Below are 16,255 nucleotides of genomic sequence, written 5' to 3' on the forward strand. Positions count from 1 at the left end.
TTTGGTTAAATTGAGTAGTTTTGTTTGCAGTTTCCTTTTCCTCTCTTCTCTCTATTTTGGTTACGCTTCACAGTCTTTGGTTTTGATTCACTATTGTTTGCTTTCATTGACTTTGACATTGACATTGCTTTCTGACTCAAACCTTTCATGGGCGGGCACTTTTCAGGGGCGCATTCCGATTGGCTGGTGAGTTTTGGAGTGACAAAGCTGTTTGAGAAAGTTTTTGGTTCTAATTTCTTTTTTTTTGCTCGAGTTTTAAAAAGTTTTGCTTGGAGATTCTGAAACAAATCTGGTTCCATATCTATTCCAACGTACTCCCGACTATATATATCAGGCTATACAAGGCGCTGCTGATCAACCCCTGCATGTTTGTCAGGACTGTTGAGATCACTTTTGGTTGTTCTGTAGCAGGAAATATATTCTTAGCTGTAAAGAAAATTACTCCCCCCTCATCTACTTTATTCCCTGCAGAGAAGCTCAAAGCTTAAGACTTGACAGCTCAGTGTCCTCACAAATGTAACTTGTAACTCTGATGTTATATCCATAAATATGACAAGTACTTTTGAAGAATATTAGGATAAAACGGAGTGAAAATCTTTAACTTGAAGGGTTGGAAGTGAGCGCTGAGCTGGCGGAGTGTAAAATGTGGGCTTTCAGTGACAATGAAGCTGTATCGGTTTGAAAATTTTCCCTTCTGGTTTCCTCTTTTGTGCGACTGTCTTCTCCTGCGTGTAACAAAAGGCCCTTCAGCCATTGAAAGGCATGAATGCTTCACTCATTTGCATAATGTAGCTTCCGCTTTGTTTGGAGTGCAGGTGATTGTTTAATTTCAATCACATCCTAATTAACATTGAATTTGTACACCTTTTGTATTTTGTACTGCTTTTATCCCTTCAGTGAAGGAGACACAGATATCGCCCGCATGTTGATGTCAGGGCTTTACTGATTTAGAAACTGGCAGCGTTTCCTTCAGCTGCACATTTAATCCACAGCTAACAAGTGATCATCAAGCACTAATAAACTGGATGGACAGAACCACTCGCGCCGTGACAAAAGTTGTCAAAGTCTGCTGCTTGTCACGATTCAATTACGGTGTGCTTTATAGCAAATTAATCCCCGCGGTAAATGAAAATACAGCAACATTTAGAGTTGGAGAAGGAACGAGACTGGAGATGAATTTACAAATAATGGCCACAATGTGCATTTATATTGAGAAAGTAGCAACTGCAACTTTCTTTCTATCACACCGGTTCAAAGGTGTGAGCTTCAGGGGATTTAATGAGGTTGAGAGAAGGAGGATGGAGCGGACATCTGGGGCGGTGACGTGGCGAGTCGGTCGGGGAAATTAAGAGACTAAATAAAAAATAAATAAATGGGATGAAAAGGAGTGAATGAGTTCAAGATGAACAGGAGAGGTACAGAGGCAGCAGAGGAAAGGAAGAAGGCCAAAGGTTGATGGAAGGATGAGGAAGATGAGAAAAAGGATGATGAAGAGAGTAAAGGATGGGGAGGAAGGATGGAGAGGTGGGTGGGAAAATGGAAGGCTGGATGAAGACGGAGATGGGAAAGGGTGGAGTCGGGAGAACAAGACAAAAAGAGCTGAGAGAGTGGAGTGAGTAAAGGCTCGCCAGGTGATTGGGTGGTTAAGTCGTGGCCCCGCCCCTGAACTAAACCCACACATTAACTTGTTGGGTTTCTAAGAGAAGCTGAGTGAACAATGCAGTGTTTCAACCTGCTCATAGATTCTATTTTAATCTTGTTTGATCATAAAAGATATTGAAGTTTTGTCCTAAAAGGGATTTTACTGTTTCATCCAAACTTTGAGCTCATGTTGAATAAACGGCAGCATTAAGGATGGTCATGTTTACCGCTCTGCAGCATCCTCTCATCTCATCCATGTTATTCTGTATCATAATTTCACTACAATAAACAGATTGTAAAGACTAAAAATAAACACATGCAGTATTTTTACTTAATGCAGAATTTCCTTTTATTTTTAAACTAATATTTTCTCCAGATCCAGTTTCATCAATCGGTCAAATTTTATTAATAAAGCACTTTTCATATATTAAAAACGTAGCACAAAGTGCTTTGGACATTTATCCCTTCCCCACCACATACACACATCCATATAATCATACACACATATGCAGGTGTGTACACACCCACAGTGTTTGTGTTAACAACCTATAAACACTTGTGGCTGACTACAGAGGACCCAGAGGCAGGACACATCATCTCACATGCACAGCGTGCCGCCAGCGGCCAGAGCACCTCCACCCAGGCGGCAACTTCATTATAACTAATGAAAAAAATTCAAATAAAATGAAATAAAATAGTGTACATAGGTTGTCTCTGCCTGGATCATATTTTAGGATACTTGCCAAAGTGGAGGCACTTTTTTCCTCACCCTCATAGCTGTTGCTTTTTGCTACTTTTCTCCCTTTTTAAACACAAAGCAGAAACAAGTCAGTTATATTTTCGCAGCAGTGTTTGTTGTGCCATCTTGGAATTTTACTGTTCTTCCTGCCATGGCAGGAAATTCTTCGTTACAGCCTTGTGGTATTACGCAGAGGTCATTTTGACGCCATCAGTCATCAGAAAGGGGCTTATAGGTGTCAGGTGCTATTTATAGTGCTTTGTTGTCATTTTAGTTCATGATTGATTATATTCTGATTTAATCTTAGTTTAATTTTTAATTAAGTTAAAGTTATCCTGGATATTAAATAAGCTATATGTGCATATATGGTGTAATATATGTGTAAAAGGTGGTGTAATATTTGAATTTATTGTGTTATAGTGCTGCGTTCTTATTCCTGTTTACAGCAGCTCGAGAGCCACAATCCTGCAGGTTTCAGTGCTTTCCTGATCAGAACACCCGACTCAAACAAATGAGCCACTGTGCAGAACTCCATATAGATGTTGGATCCATTTCATTTGAGTCAGGTGTGGTGAAGCAGGGAAACGCTGACAACCTGCAGGATAGCGGTCCTGCAGGACCAACTCTGGACCCACCTGGTTTAGATGAATGTTTATATCGCTCATATTTCATCTGTGTTGTTTTGTCAGTTTGTGTTGCAAGGAGATGGACAGAATATGACAGCATGTACCTTTGTGGCCAACTGCTGGAAGGCAAAAAGGAGTTTTGTTTGTGTTTATGGTCTGAATGTGTTCGTGTGAATAAAGAAAGGACCAAAAAGTTTATTAGATCCAAGTTTTGCATTTTTGAATTGTTGACTAAAACAAAAAACCAGCTGTTGTTTGAGGAGGACTCTTTTTTTGGAGCATGAGTCAGCCATAAACTCCAGATTTAGGTGTTTTTTATTTGGATTTTTAATGGAAAAACTACATCTCACTGATCTCAGGTGATGTCACAGCCTTGTTGGGTCCCGGTGGCCACCCACCATCCATCCTGACCTCCATCTATCTGGAATCCTCATCGTCCAGTGTAGCACCACATTCATCAGTTAATAAAACTATTAGAAAACTAGTCTTCCTGTGTTTCTGAGCCCACTGCAAACACCTCTCTTTGTAAGCATAAAGGGTGGCCCAAATACAGCGTTACGCACGACTGAAAGCCTCTTGAGGAGGCTGTTGGGACTCCATGGAAACCAGCAGCTTACCTGCTTGTTGCTCATCAGTGACATTCATCTCATCCAAGTCTGTCTGTTTTCCTGAAAACATAAATTCACACTTTTCATTTACATCAAAAACACCCCCGACCTACCAGTACTGCATGGAAACTGGGAAACTTGATAATGTGGAATAATCTCTTTTATATGTTTTCACTTTGGAAACTAATAATCATGCGTGCCTGATGCTGTTATCAGTGATCTAAACAGACGGGACTAACGAGACATATCAAATGTTCCAAAGAAAACTTAAAACACAAACATTACATTACCGGAAATCCTACATGCAGATCAACCTGAAACACCGTCTCTCTACAATCTGTTACGATCAGGTGCTGGGGAGGAAACCTTCTTTCCAGGGCTCTTCTTTCTCAGTCTTTGCATTTCATAGTTTCAGATGGTGAAAGATCTGAACACAACTATAGAGTTTAAACAGAAAAATAAATCTTAGGTTTTTATGTTTTTTGTTTGCTTTAGTTTGATCTTTTATCCGAGAGGAAATATAAAATGTCTTCTCCTCCCTCTGGCAGCAGACAAAGCTCATGTTAAAGGTTAATTATGTTGCCCAAGGACATCTCTGCAAACTATGCAACACTATTAATCAAACTGCCCTCTTGGTATTATTCTGTGTCCAGATACACCTTTTTTTTTTTCAACAATGTTAGATTTCTGACATCTACAGCTCAGCATGATTCATCCTGCAGGCAGCCAGTCAAAGCTTTGAAACTCCTAACAAGTCTCTGGTAGCTCTTTGCAGTTTGTTTTGGAGAAAACTGGAGAAAAGCTGAGAAGTTTGGAGGGGAAGAAAAGAATGCCACCTGCTGAATCTCAACTCTGAATAAAAGACAGCTCAATGCCAAAGATGTTGCCTCATAACAATAAGAGCTTTCCTAGACAAAAACGGTACGCTGACCACATATGGCTTCATTTGAGCCGCTCAGGTGTGTGTTTTTTCACTAATGTAACATTTGATTGTTTCACAGATAAAAAACCATGAGACACACTGAAAGATCCAGCAGGTCCTTTGACAGGACTTAGTATGTTTTTAAAGACTACGTGAATCCTCAGAGACTCTTCTGTTCTGCTCTTATGAAAAGTGTCACTTTCTGTCTTTTTTTTGTGTGTTTTTGTTGAAGAAGTAAAGTTTTTTTATTCAAAATGAAACAGCAGGTTCGTACACTTTGGTGGATTCCAGATGCATCTTTATGTCGAGTCAAACAAGCCGAAGAGTTTCTGGAATCGATCCTTTTGGAAAACTTTTGGCTCGCGTCTGACTGGAGTGCAAAAATCAATGAAAAGACTAAAATGTAAAAATAATTGTTTCATAAAAGAACAACAGGATAGATTACTGCATTCAAATCGCTACGCAATTGTTCAGCATATGCACTGTCTGAGTAATGTAGTTACAGGGCAGTTAGCCAGTGACGGAGACAGGATGGAAGTATGATGCATGCAGGGTTTAAATGCCTCTTTTACTCTGTCAAGTGGCTGTTTAATAATTGCAGAAGGCAGTAATATAATCAGTCGCAGGCAGGGAGAGAGACCTGAAAGCATCACACTGAAAACTAAAAATTCTGAGCTACACATGAGCATCTGGGAAGTTTATTCCTGAATTTTGATGCATTGTTTGGTTCTGGAGAAAAAGGATGCAAGTGGCAGAAACTTAGTCCAAATTTACGTTTGGTTGATTATTTCTCTCTTTTTAGTAAAACTAGTTGGTATTAACTAATAGCTGGTAACTTTCTAGCAGCAGCTAAACATGTGGGAAGTGTTTTGGTTTTACTTCTGTTTGGACATATATCGAGTCGCAGATGTAGGATGGACACCTAACTGATAATCATGTAAGGGGGGATTCACTTTTATCAGGGGTGTAATGAAGCAGTTGCCTGTTACGTAAAGTGTTTTAAGTATTTCATTCATTCATTCATTCATTTTCCAAACCACTTAATCCAATTCAGGGTTGCCGGGAAGCTGGAGCCTATCCCAGCAGTCTTTGGGCGAAAGGCAGGGTACACCCTGGACAACTCACCAGTCCATCACAGAGACAAACAACCAGTAATAAAAGACAAATAGTAAAAATTTTAAGTAATGGTGGCACATTTGGGTTTTGTGGTTTAGGCACATTTGCACTTTATTCCCATTTTTTTTTTACGTTAAATATTCATGAAATCATGCAAAGGTTTGTTTATAAATATTTGCTGATGTAATTAGTCTTGCAGATAGCTGTGGAGGAAAAGAACTGATGATTAATAGCAGATGTGTGTAAATGTGCAGATATGGTGGATGGTAATGGCCTTTAGCTCACCTGGCTGGTGTCCTCTTTCCTGGGTTGTCAGGCAAATGTTTCCCCAAGGCCCTGAGCCCTTTTTTAAAGGTTCCAGGAGAGGCCGTGAAGCAGATGGGTGGGGGCTCAGGCCAAGGGCACTTGGGTTTTAGGTTGGGGGAATGGTTTTAGGTATAGTGATGTAAATTTATACTATCTCTGTGTAGGTATTTTTAATATATTTATAAAATACATTTAGGAAGTTGTTTAAAATGGAGTTTGTTGTATGGGAAGCACCTCTGTTGGGTGGAAGGTGGTTTGGCCCAATCAGCAGCAGAAGGTACAAAATGGGGCCATTGGGCTCATTGGGGAGGGCTGCTGGTGGAGGTGAGGCTGCTCCAAAACTGTCTGGTGATCCACTGGGCTAATACTTACCGCTGCAAAGAATGAAGACTTTGAATTGGAGTCTTTTGAGGGAGTGTCACTGATTCCACCCGCTCACAGAGGCAAGCATTCATCACAGCAGTGTAACGGCTCGATTTAAGAGCTCAGTGTCTTGTTTTCATGCTGACATATTATATTGTTCTTTGTCAAAACTAAAAAAGTCCTTCAGATATATCGCTCTTCCTTTCAGAACTCTGTTTCTCTGACAAAACTCTGCCGAACGGCCTCCAGCCAATAGAACGCTGGACACGGGTTGACCGAGCAAATCGCCACCGCCTCCTTCAGGGTGTGCTTGTTTTACGTCACACACAGCTCATTCAGCAAACCAAGAGAGAGGAAACAATAACCAGAGCACAGGTTTAGAGAGAGAATGTGTCTGAGTGTGAGGGAAAGAGGACAAGCTTGTGCCCAGGAGATCTGAACCTGCAACACTGAACTTGAGAAGAGAGTTTTGAGAGGAAAACGATTTATTTCAGAGAAAGAATGGACGATTTGTGTGTGAGCAGAGTTATGATAGAGAGCAATTTAGCATGATAGCAAGAAATCATGCTCACAAATGAAAAAATACCTCCATAAACATTCATGTCAGATTTTGGAGCCAGCAGGGATCCCATCACCCAGGATCTAGAACCAAACTCCATCTTCCAGGATGGTGAGGCTCTCAGCAGAGTTTCTGTAGAAGCGGAGAGGATGTAAGGACCTGTCATGAGTCCAGACCTCAACCTAATTGTAAACTGTAGGATCAGCTTGTGTGCTGTTAGCGTGACCACAACAACGTGTTGGTTGACCTTCAACAACTCCTGGTTGAGGTACCAGGCTTTGCAGTTGTGCACAGACCGTCTAAACACTACAGGCCCTTTTTTGTTCAGGGAATAAATGTAAAAATAGCCAGTTTCCTCCTTATTGCGGTGAGAGCGCAGTCATCCAATCCACCAAGGACCTCGCAACAAGAGTGCATACTAACCGGAGAGCATTGCAGGGGATTTTGACCCTGTTTTTGGGAGCGCTGCCTACACATTTATCTGTGCTGCTCATTGTGCAGAAGCACCATCCCTACAAGTTATACCTCATTGTAAAGATGACTAATCAACCTTGCAAGCAAAGTAGGATACAACACCATCTGGAATTATTAAAGGAATAGAAATCTCCTCATGTTTTGTGTTCACATAGCAGTGTAGCTGCATGTTTGTTTGTGACATAGTTTTGGAAACTTCTAAACTGATGTTGCAGAATAGTTTGGGTCTTAATACTGCTGTCAAGCCATCACATCCCAAACATATGGAGCCACACACACATCCTCGGACTGTGTTTTCAGGTTTTTTGGACAACATTAAGTATGAGGATTATTGCACAATGCTGTTTCAAATTATGAGTGTTAGAAGAGTCAGCTGTAAAAAAAAGTCTCTCCTAACCTCCTAATTCTCTACATTTACCTATAAAAAAAAACAATTTTTATACCACCTATAGAGCATGTTTATTCTGTAATCTTTAAGTTTGCATTCAGAGTTTAACCATAATCTTCTGTCTGTGTCTCTCAGGTCCACAGAAAGACCTTGAATCCAGTGTTCAACGAGACGTTCCAGTTTGGCGTGCCGCTGAACGAACTACATTCCAGGAAGCTGCATTTCTCCGTGTACGACTTCGACCGCTTCTCCAGACACGATCTGATAGGTCAGGTCGTGGTGGACAACCTGCTGGACTTCAGCGAGGGCAGCGGGGACAAACCCATCTGGAGGGACATTGTGGAGGGCACTGCGGTAAGACACAACACGAAATGTCTGCAGTGGAGACACTCTAGAAATGATGGTATTAAATTTGAATGAGCCTTGTTGGGGTTTTTAGCCAGTTGCAGCTGCAGACTGAGATGGGATGAATAGGACTAAAACCAGTAATGCTGCACATTAAACAAGACAGAAGTAACAATTCCAGCTACAGCTTGCAGAAAAGAGAAAATTAATAAAAACACTCATGCAGGCAAATAGTCATTAACTCACAGATGTATGAGTCTGAAAACTCAGCAGCATGTGCTGCAGGAATATGCAAAATATATTTGTAAAGCATTATGTCATAAATAAGCACAACACATTTATATAAGATAAAGTTTGCAAATGAAAGCCAGCAGAAAGACCAGAAAACAGCAGAACAACATTTGTTTCGGCCACCTGGATGTTGGGATCCCAGTCTGCAGACTTGTTGCGAGCATCTCGGAGAACCTGCCTGGGCTCCTCTGTGGATTCAGGTGCTTCTCTGTCTTCCTGTAATCCCAGACTGACTCTGAGTTAAGCATCACGGCTCTGCGGGGGTCAGACCATCTGCTGCAGGGCTCCGTGTTCCTCTTGAGGCCGACAGCAGTTCTTTATGATGCCGCTTGTTTGCTTGAGTTCATTATCATGCTGTAGAATTAATTTGAGGCCAATTAGAAGCCTCCCTCATGGTGATGTCTGACTAATAAAAACCTACCGAAGTGGCCACAACGTCTGCATGCTGTCTGCAAGTGTCTTTACATGCAGAATTCTGGTCATATTATTTGTTCGATTGAATCCATGAAATTTTGAATAATCAACTAGAAATGCAAATAATTTAGCTGAGAGCAGATTTTGTTTTAAAATCTGCTCATTTAACTTAGCAAAGCTTTGCATATTGATAAATACAGAAGCCAAATTACCTGCAAATTGATTACAAATGATTTCTTTTTACTCTGTCCACAGCCCAGTTTACATCACAGGCATGTTTTAATTAAAAAAACTAGATTTAATTTTCAATTATTTCAGCTTCTGAATGCTCAGACTGCTATTTTCATGTTTCTGTGAAGCCAGACAATCAGGCGAAGTCAACACATCAAGACCAGGCACACAAAAATACTATGATTACAGCTAACAACTGCAAATAATTATTAAGCTTTCTTTGGATCATTTTATTTTTTATTTTCTCTAAAGACTGAAATCATTCTTATGATCCTGCCTGCGATCAGAGGAATGCAGTGAGCTCTGCAAACTGCCTGCAGTATAGATGAATTCAGAGTCTGGTAATGTGGAAAAACAAACTGCTCAGGAGAGCTGAGATAGATTACTGAAAAGGCACTGCTGGCCACGTCCAAACTTTATACAGGCTACGTCCAAGTAGATTTATATGAAATATTCATAAAGGGCTATTAGCAAATTAGATAGAGCAAAGCCTTAAAACTTTTTGGCACGAGGGTTTTAATTTATTAAATAAGTTTAAAGCATCAGCATCTCTCTGTATTTCAGTGTTTCACTTTGGGAAGTATTGATTAGCGAGGCTCAAAGCCACTAAGGAGTCATCACGGCACAGTGTGACCTGAATACCAGCGGTGTCATTACGCTGGTGCCACCGAGACCACAGGCAGTGCGAGGATCAGTAGATGGGAGAGGAGGGAGAGATATAAAAAGGCCTGGGGAATCGTCGCCTCTACTTAACACTTTCCTCCACTTGGGGACTTGGACAGATTGGCATATGATTCATTTACAGTGACGGCACTTCCCCTCTGCCTAAACACTCTGCCTGTCCACATTAGGACTCCTGCTGTCAGCCGCCATCAGTCATGATTAGCTCTTTTCAGGCCACGGACAATCATATCACACCAAAGGACATCTGTCTGTTGCTGCTCTTCCAAGCTCGATCTGTTTCTGAAGAAGCGTGTGTGTGTGTGTGTGTGATCGCAGCGTTTCTGTTCTGTTACTGATCCCCACTTGTGTGTGTGTGTGTGTGTGTGTGTGTGTGGTGATCTACAGGAGAAGGCAGATCTCGGGGAGCTTAATTTCTCGCTGTGTTACCTGCCCACTGCAGGAAGGCTCACTGCAACAATCATCAAGGCCACCAACCTCAAAGCCATGGACTTGACTGGTTTCTCAGGTAAAAGATTCACACACATCACCTGCAGAAAGCTGACTGACAGAAACCAGCGGCTGCTCGTGTACGTTGCTTTCCTGACTTGTTTAGGTTAAAGCATCATTTTAATGAGGAAAATCAAATTCCATATGTGGTGCATGGATGCTTTAGATGGAGTCATGGAGGTGTCATGGAGGGCCAGGATCTGGCGGGTTTTTGTTGTCTCCATGCTCCAGCACACCTGGCTGAGGTTAATAAACAGGTTGACAAGAAGCTGCTGGATCCATTTGATTTGAATCTGGTGTGTAGGTAGAGGGAAATAACAAAAACCTGCCTGATACTGGACCTCAGCAACTGAAGTGTGACACCCCTGCTTTAGATAAAATAGAAGCTTTAAAGCCATCAAACCATCTTTAAATTACCATCAAACATCACTGGACCTGAACGCTGCATTTAAACAGAAGCTGCGATTCATCAGAACCAGATGATTTCCAAATCATTTGTTTTCATTTTACACGTTATTCTTATTCCAACATAATTAAACTATTTAATTCCTGAGGATTTAGCTTGATTCAGTTTAACGCTGCAGTCACAGGAAACCTAAATGTAAAACGTCTAACGTGTAACACACAACATGTAAAATACATTACTGTGTTTCTCTTGTTACTTCTACTGAAATAAATTCCCAAATACTCTCCACAATCAGTCTTTTTACTTTTAAGGCCATTCATCATCTGGCTCCTGCATACCTGTTTGCTCTGGTCCACACTGTCATCCCCTCCCTCTTCCTCTCTTCATCTTACCGTCTTGTCCTATCACCTTGTTACCATGGGGACCAGGGCTCTTAGCTGCTCTCCTCCTCAACTCTGGAACTCCTTTTCCCCCCTGACATCCGTAATGTTGACTCCCTCCTTCTCTTTGAATCTCTTCTGAAAACTCACCTGTTCAAACTCGCCCGCAACCTTTTAACCCGTTTTGGATTCATCTGCTTGACTGTCTCTGAATGAACAAACAACTATGTGTTTGAAGTGAGACCCTCTGAGCTTTAAAACTGCACAAACGGCTTGTTTGAGAGGTGCTAGAGCACCGTTTAGGACAATAAGACTTTAAAGGTGGAGTATGTAAGATTTTCAATATTTTCAAAATAAATGAACTAATAAAATAACTACAATCATAATTACGTAGGTGTAGGTTCCAGTCTGTTCATATTTGATGCGTTATTACAAGTTTAATTAATGACAAATGACAAAAAGCACCTTTTTTTTTTACTGGTAGGCAAACATTTAAGAAGGGTCTTTGTCATTAATTAAACTTGTAATTTAATAACACATCAAATATGGACAGACTGGAACCTACATGTTTTAAAAAAAAAACCTATCTAATTATGATTGTAGTTATTTTTTTAGTCAATTTATTTTGAAAATATTGAAAATCTTACATACTCCACCTTTAAAGGGACCATAGAAGAAGACAGTCTGCATGGACATGTACTGCAGTCATTGCTGCTGATGCCACTGCCCATCTTTTCAGCTGGATGTCAGTCCTTCTTACACGCATCTGTCATGATATGTTTCATGTTGTCTTTAGTTCCAATTTCCTGCTTTATTTGCTAGTTTCCCCTGTTTAGTTCCCTTTTGTCCTGTTTCCTGTTTTGCTTTCCCGTTCATGACGTTTACCTGGACTCATGAGTTAAGTCATTCTACCTGTGTCTTGTTCTGTGTGTGTATGAACCACTTGGTTTCTGTTCCTGCTTGCTGGTACATTGTGTTAGTTTATCCTGAGTTTAGCAGAGCTTTCTCTGTTGCTGCTCCTAAGATGTGAAATAACCTTCCCTATAACATCAGAGCGACCCAATCTGTCTCTGGTTTTCAGTCTGTACTTAAAACTCACTTCTTTTTTCTGGTATTTGGTCAAACCTGGGTTTGTCCTTTGTGTATTTTAATTTACTTTTTTGTTTTTGATTCCAAATTTTATTTATTTTGACTGTGCGGTGTTTGATTTTAAATTGAGTTGTTTGTTGCTTCATTGTTCAGCTGCTGCTGTAAAAATGTGCAACATAAATAAACTTGAGCTAGCTTTCCACATTTCAGTTTAGTTTAATAAAACATCTTGATTCTGCATCACTGGCTCCCATCTCTGCATTTGGGTCCACACCACTAGGCCTGTCACTGTAACAAATTTTTACTATGCGATCAATTGTCTCAGAAATGATTGCGATAGACAATAATATTGCGGTAAGCAAATATTGTTGTCATTTTGAGAGCATTTTAAGCTAAAATAACATCAATGCCACAATAATGCAAGTACACCCTTTCAAAGATCAACATATTTTCATTTCTAAAGAACATTTAGCTCGATGTGAAGACTAGTTTATGCTGATCCAGTCTACAGACTGCTAAAACATATCAGGATTTCTACTGGGGTTTTGGCAACCTGGTTATCTGGAACATCTGGTCTCCAAACAGTATGTAACACAGTTACACAGTCTGTGGTCCAGCTTATACAGGGGGACATGTTTGGACTTGACCAGGGGTGGAATGGTAAAACTGAATGTCTTTGATCGCTTTCAGTATGTTATTTTTCATTGTAAAGTTGTAGATTTGCTGTTTGTAACATGTCTGTTCATCCAGGCTGATTGTTAATGTCTTTTTTTCCCAGCTGGGAAAACTGCAGTTGATGATTGTGTGTTAAGTGCAGAAGAAATCTCTAGTATTGCCGTGTTTAGTTAATATTGTCTTAAAACAAATGCAGCACCTGCTTGGAGTGAACGAGAGAGAAAAGAAAGACGTGAAAATTATTGTGTCCGGCTAACTTACTGCATTCATTTTTTTTTTTTTTATGGTGCGATTAATGGACTTATTGCGACAGGCCTACACACCACCACCGCTTGATGACAGTCGGTATCTTTAATTTACTTTGTCCAATTTAAAATGTTGTGGTCCTACTCAGATCAGTGGATTTTTCCAGTTAATGCACTTTATTAGTCTCCAACTCAATTTAATGGAGTTGCTCCAACTAATTTCAGAGCAATACGATTATTACCTCTGCCGACGAGGTGGCAGCGGTATTTATTCCATACGTTTATCTCTGTCTGTTTGTTTGTATGTGCAAAAACAACTGGACGGATTTTATGTCTTTTCCTCTGAGAGTGGGTCTTGGTCTGACTTAGATTTCATTAAATTTAGGGAGTGATCCGGATCAGCGTCTGGGTCCAGGTGCTTATTGGAGGTTTCTACATCATTTTGAGATAGGGCCATTTTCAGTATACACGCATATAACTGCACAATAAATGTTCAGGGTGCTTTGGCCAAAAAATACAGAACTTCCCAACAGCTTCTCTGCAAGAGAACGAAGGATGATATAAACATGCAACAAACACCTCAATAAAGCCAAGACCCTGTGGATTCATGATCAGTGTAAATCCATGTCCATGTAAAACGGAACGTAGGACGAGAAGATCAGCTGGAAATCAAAATGTGCTGGAAATGAGCTGCTTGGCGGACGTCTGCACTCTGAGTGCTGTTCTAGTATTATGATGTAAAGTGCAGTCAAAGCTCTTTTCATTTCAGTGGATCCATTATTCATTCCCCCCACATGTACAGACATGTTGGCAGTAATCCACACATGTAGCCACAGCTGTCCTTACGCAGGCTGATGGAAAGATGGCTGCCAATCCAACCATCAGCGAGTATTCATACACGAAAGGCAAGGTGGGTGAAGAGTCTCGCTCTCACAGCTCACATCGCTACCAACTTTTCAAACACGCCTAAAGACCTATTTTTATGTTCTGGCATTTTATCCAGTTTGAGACTCTGCTTTTCTGTTCTCTCTTATGTACTGCTTTATTGTTTTTGTTTTAATGTTTTAATTTCTTTTACTTTTGATTGCATTTACTGTTTTATCTTTTATTCCCTTAAGTTCTACTGTTATAATCTCACTGCATGTCTTTACTGTTCAGCACTTTGTTGCAGCTGGCACTGTGTGAAAGTCCTATATAAATAAAGTTGACTTGAGTCTCGCTCAAGGACACAACAGTTCGGCTCTGATGAAGTGAGATTAGAACAACCGACCTTCTGGACGACATGCTCAACCACTTGAACCAGTCATGCTGCTGTGCTTCATTTAGACAGATGACAGATTGTTTTCTGTCTGAGATGTTTGAATCTCGTGTGATCAGCGTTATCTTGCAACATCACAAGTTGGCACATGACCCCAGTCTGGCCAGACTGAACCATCACATCGGAACACCAGCGGCTCTAAGAAGTTCATGCACCTCAAACATGATTTCACGACTTTCACCTTGGACACATGAAATCATTCTGTGCATATTATATGTTTCTATCTGTTAAAACCAGTCAGTTTGACTTTTTTTGTGAATGCAGTGAATCTATAACTGAAGCAGAGGAACAGATTGTTGGCCGTAGACGTTACTGGTTCTCCAGTCGAAACGTTCTCAGGCAAGAACTGAGCCAACATTTCCCCACATTGTGTTCTTTGGGGGGTGTTACTGTGTATAAATGCTGAATGAACAGTCGTGCACGTTGCGTTAAGCATATGAAGAGTGAAGAGCAAGAAGAGAAAGTACAACTTGGGAGTAAACAAAGCATTTGAAGCGAAAATACTCTCGACGTATCTTTGCATTGATTGCTTTTAAGTGTGAAAATTGTTCTTCAAGAAGCATTTTTAGAAGTCGTGAATGCATTACCTAACTGTGTAAAATGAGTTTCAAACACAACAGGCACAGAAGTGAACAGCAGTGTGTTCTTCTGCAAGTAAAATCAACTGCAGTTTCCTCCGTTTCTGCAGGAAAAGAAGCAGCAGGGTTCGGCTGATATTCATACTGTATACAGGAGGTTTATGCTTGTGTTATCCCTGCCGTCTGCATTTCAAAGTCTCCATCAAATCCCTCCATGACTGCCTTGTGCCATCGATGTAACCCTGATTGAAGCGCTATAAGATGCTTACAGGCAGCACAACACCTGAGTCGTGGGTGTGTGTGTGTGTGTGTGTGTGTGTGTGTTATTTCTCCGCGCTGCAGACACTGAGCTGCACATGTTGCACACACAACCCAAGCCATTCCACCTTTGCTGCTTTTCTCCCTTTGTGTTCTTAATCCAGCTTTGCTAAGGTGACTTGATTTTCATGCCTTTTCATGCGTTATAGATGCGGATACCTGTGAACACAATGCAAGTGCATGAGCAGGAGTGACAACTTTATCTTATTCTTACTTACTCCCCATCTTCCAGTTTGTTCTCTCTCTCTTCCTTTCTCTGCTTTCCCGAGTTTTATTTTAACTCCACCTTTTCCTTCCCATCCCTCCTCTTCTCTTTCAGACCCGTACGTGAAGGCCTCTCTGATATGTGATGGGCGAAGGCTAAAAAAGAGGAAGACCTCTATTAAGAAGAACACGTTGAATCCTACGTACAACGAGGCTCTGGTGTTTGACATTCCCAATGAAAATATAGAAAACGTCTCTATCTTCATCGCAGTGATGGATTATGACTGGTGAGCCAGCTGACGTGTTGTTTTATTGCCGCATGCTCCCGGCGCATTAAGAACAAACTGATGATTACCGTCAAGTAGCTGTTTATCTAATGCGTGTTTTGCACATGCAGCATGGTGTTGATTTTGGGCTGTCGCATTTTGATGGTGTTGCGGCTGTGTTAAACACGATGAGGGCCTCTCAAGAGCCAGCTTCCTGGTGGATGATCCCTGTTTCACATAGATGGGCACCTCATGAATAAGCATGATTTATGCTAATGGAGAAGGAAGATGTGTAACCCCCGCCAATATTTATCTCACTGCTCTTTGCAGCGTTACTTGGCTGCTTTATGTGTTTGGATATAAATGCACCGCCTCTCGATTATATAGTCTGCCGACCGTTTGGCATCTCTGTAGGTGTGTGCTTTGTATGTCTGCCTGCATCCCCGCCGACATTAAGCTTTTATCCAGGTCAGTGTGTGTTTGTGAGCTGCTGTTCAATGTTCTTCCTCAACTCTTGTACTCTTTTCCCAGAGCTCAAAGTTGATAAATGAGACCTGTTTCTTACCAGCAGTCCTTCTCTCCT

The 16,255-nt window shown here is 41.0% G+C and overlaps 1 protein-coding gene across 1 annotated transcript in view; it reads left to right on the forward strand.

The window, feature by feature from the left end:
• syt3 (synaptotagmin III) overlaps positions 1-16,255 on the forward strand; it is a gene marked incomplete at both ends in the record, with an annotated part of 33,543 nt that overhangs the window by 13,867 nt on the left and 3,421 nt on the right. Inside the window, 3 exons of the mRNA XM_079252261.1 lie at positions 7,878-8,096; positions 10,092-10,212; positions 15,522-15,693. Of these exons, the coding sequence (XP_079108387.1) occupies positions 7,878-8,096; positions 10,092-10,212; positions 15,522-15,693 (512 nt within the window). The remainder of the gene's footprint in view (positions 1-7,877; positions 8,097-10,091; positions 10,213-15,521; positions 15,694-16,255) is intronic.

The sequence above is a fragment of the Telmatherina bonti genome (assembly GCF_933228915.1).
Source record: "Telmatherina bonti genome assembly, chromosome: 14".
NCBI lineage: Eukaryota > Metazoa > Chordata > Actinopteri > Atheriniformes > Telmatherinidae > Telmatherina > Telmatherina bonti.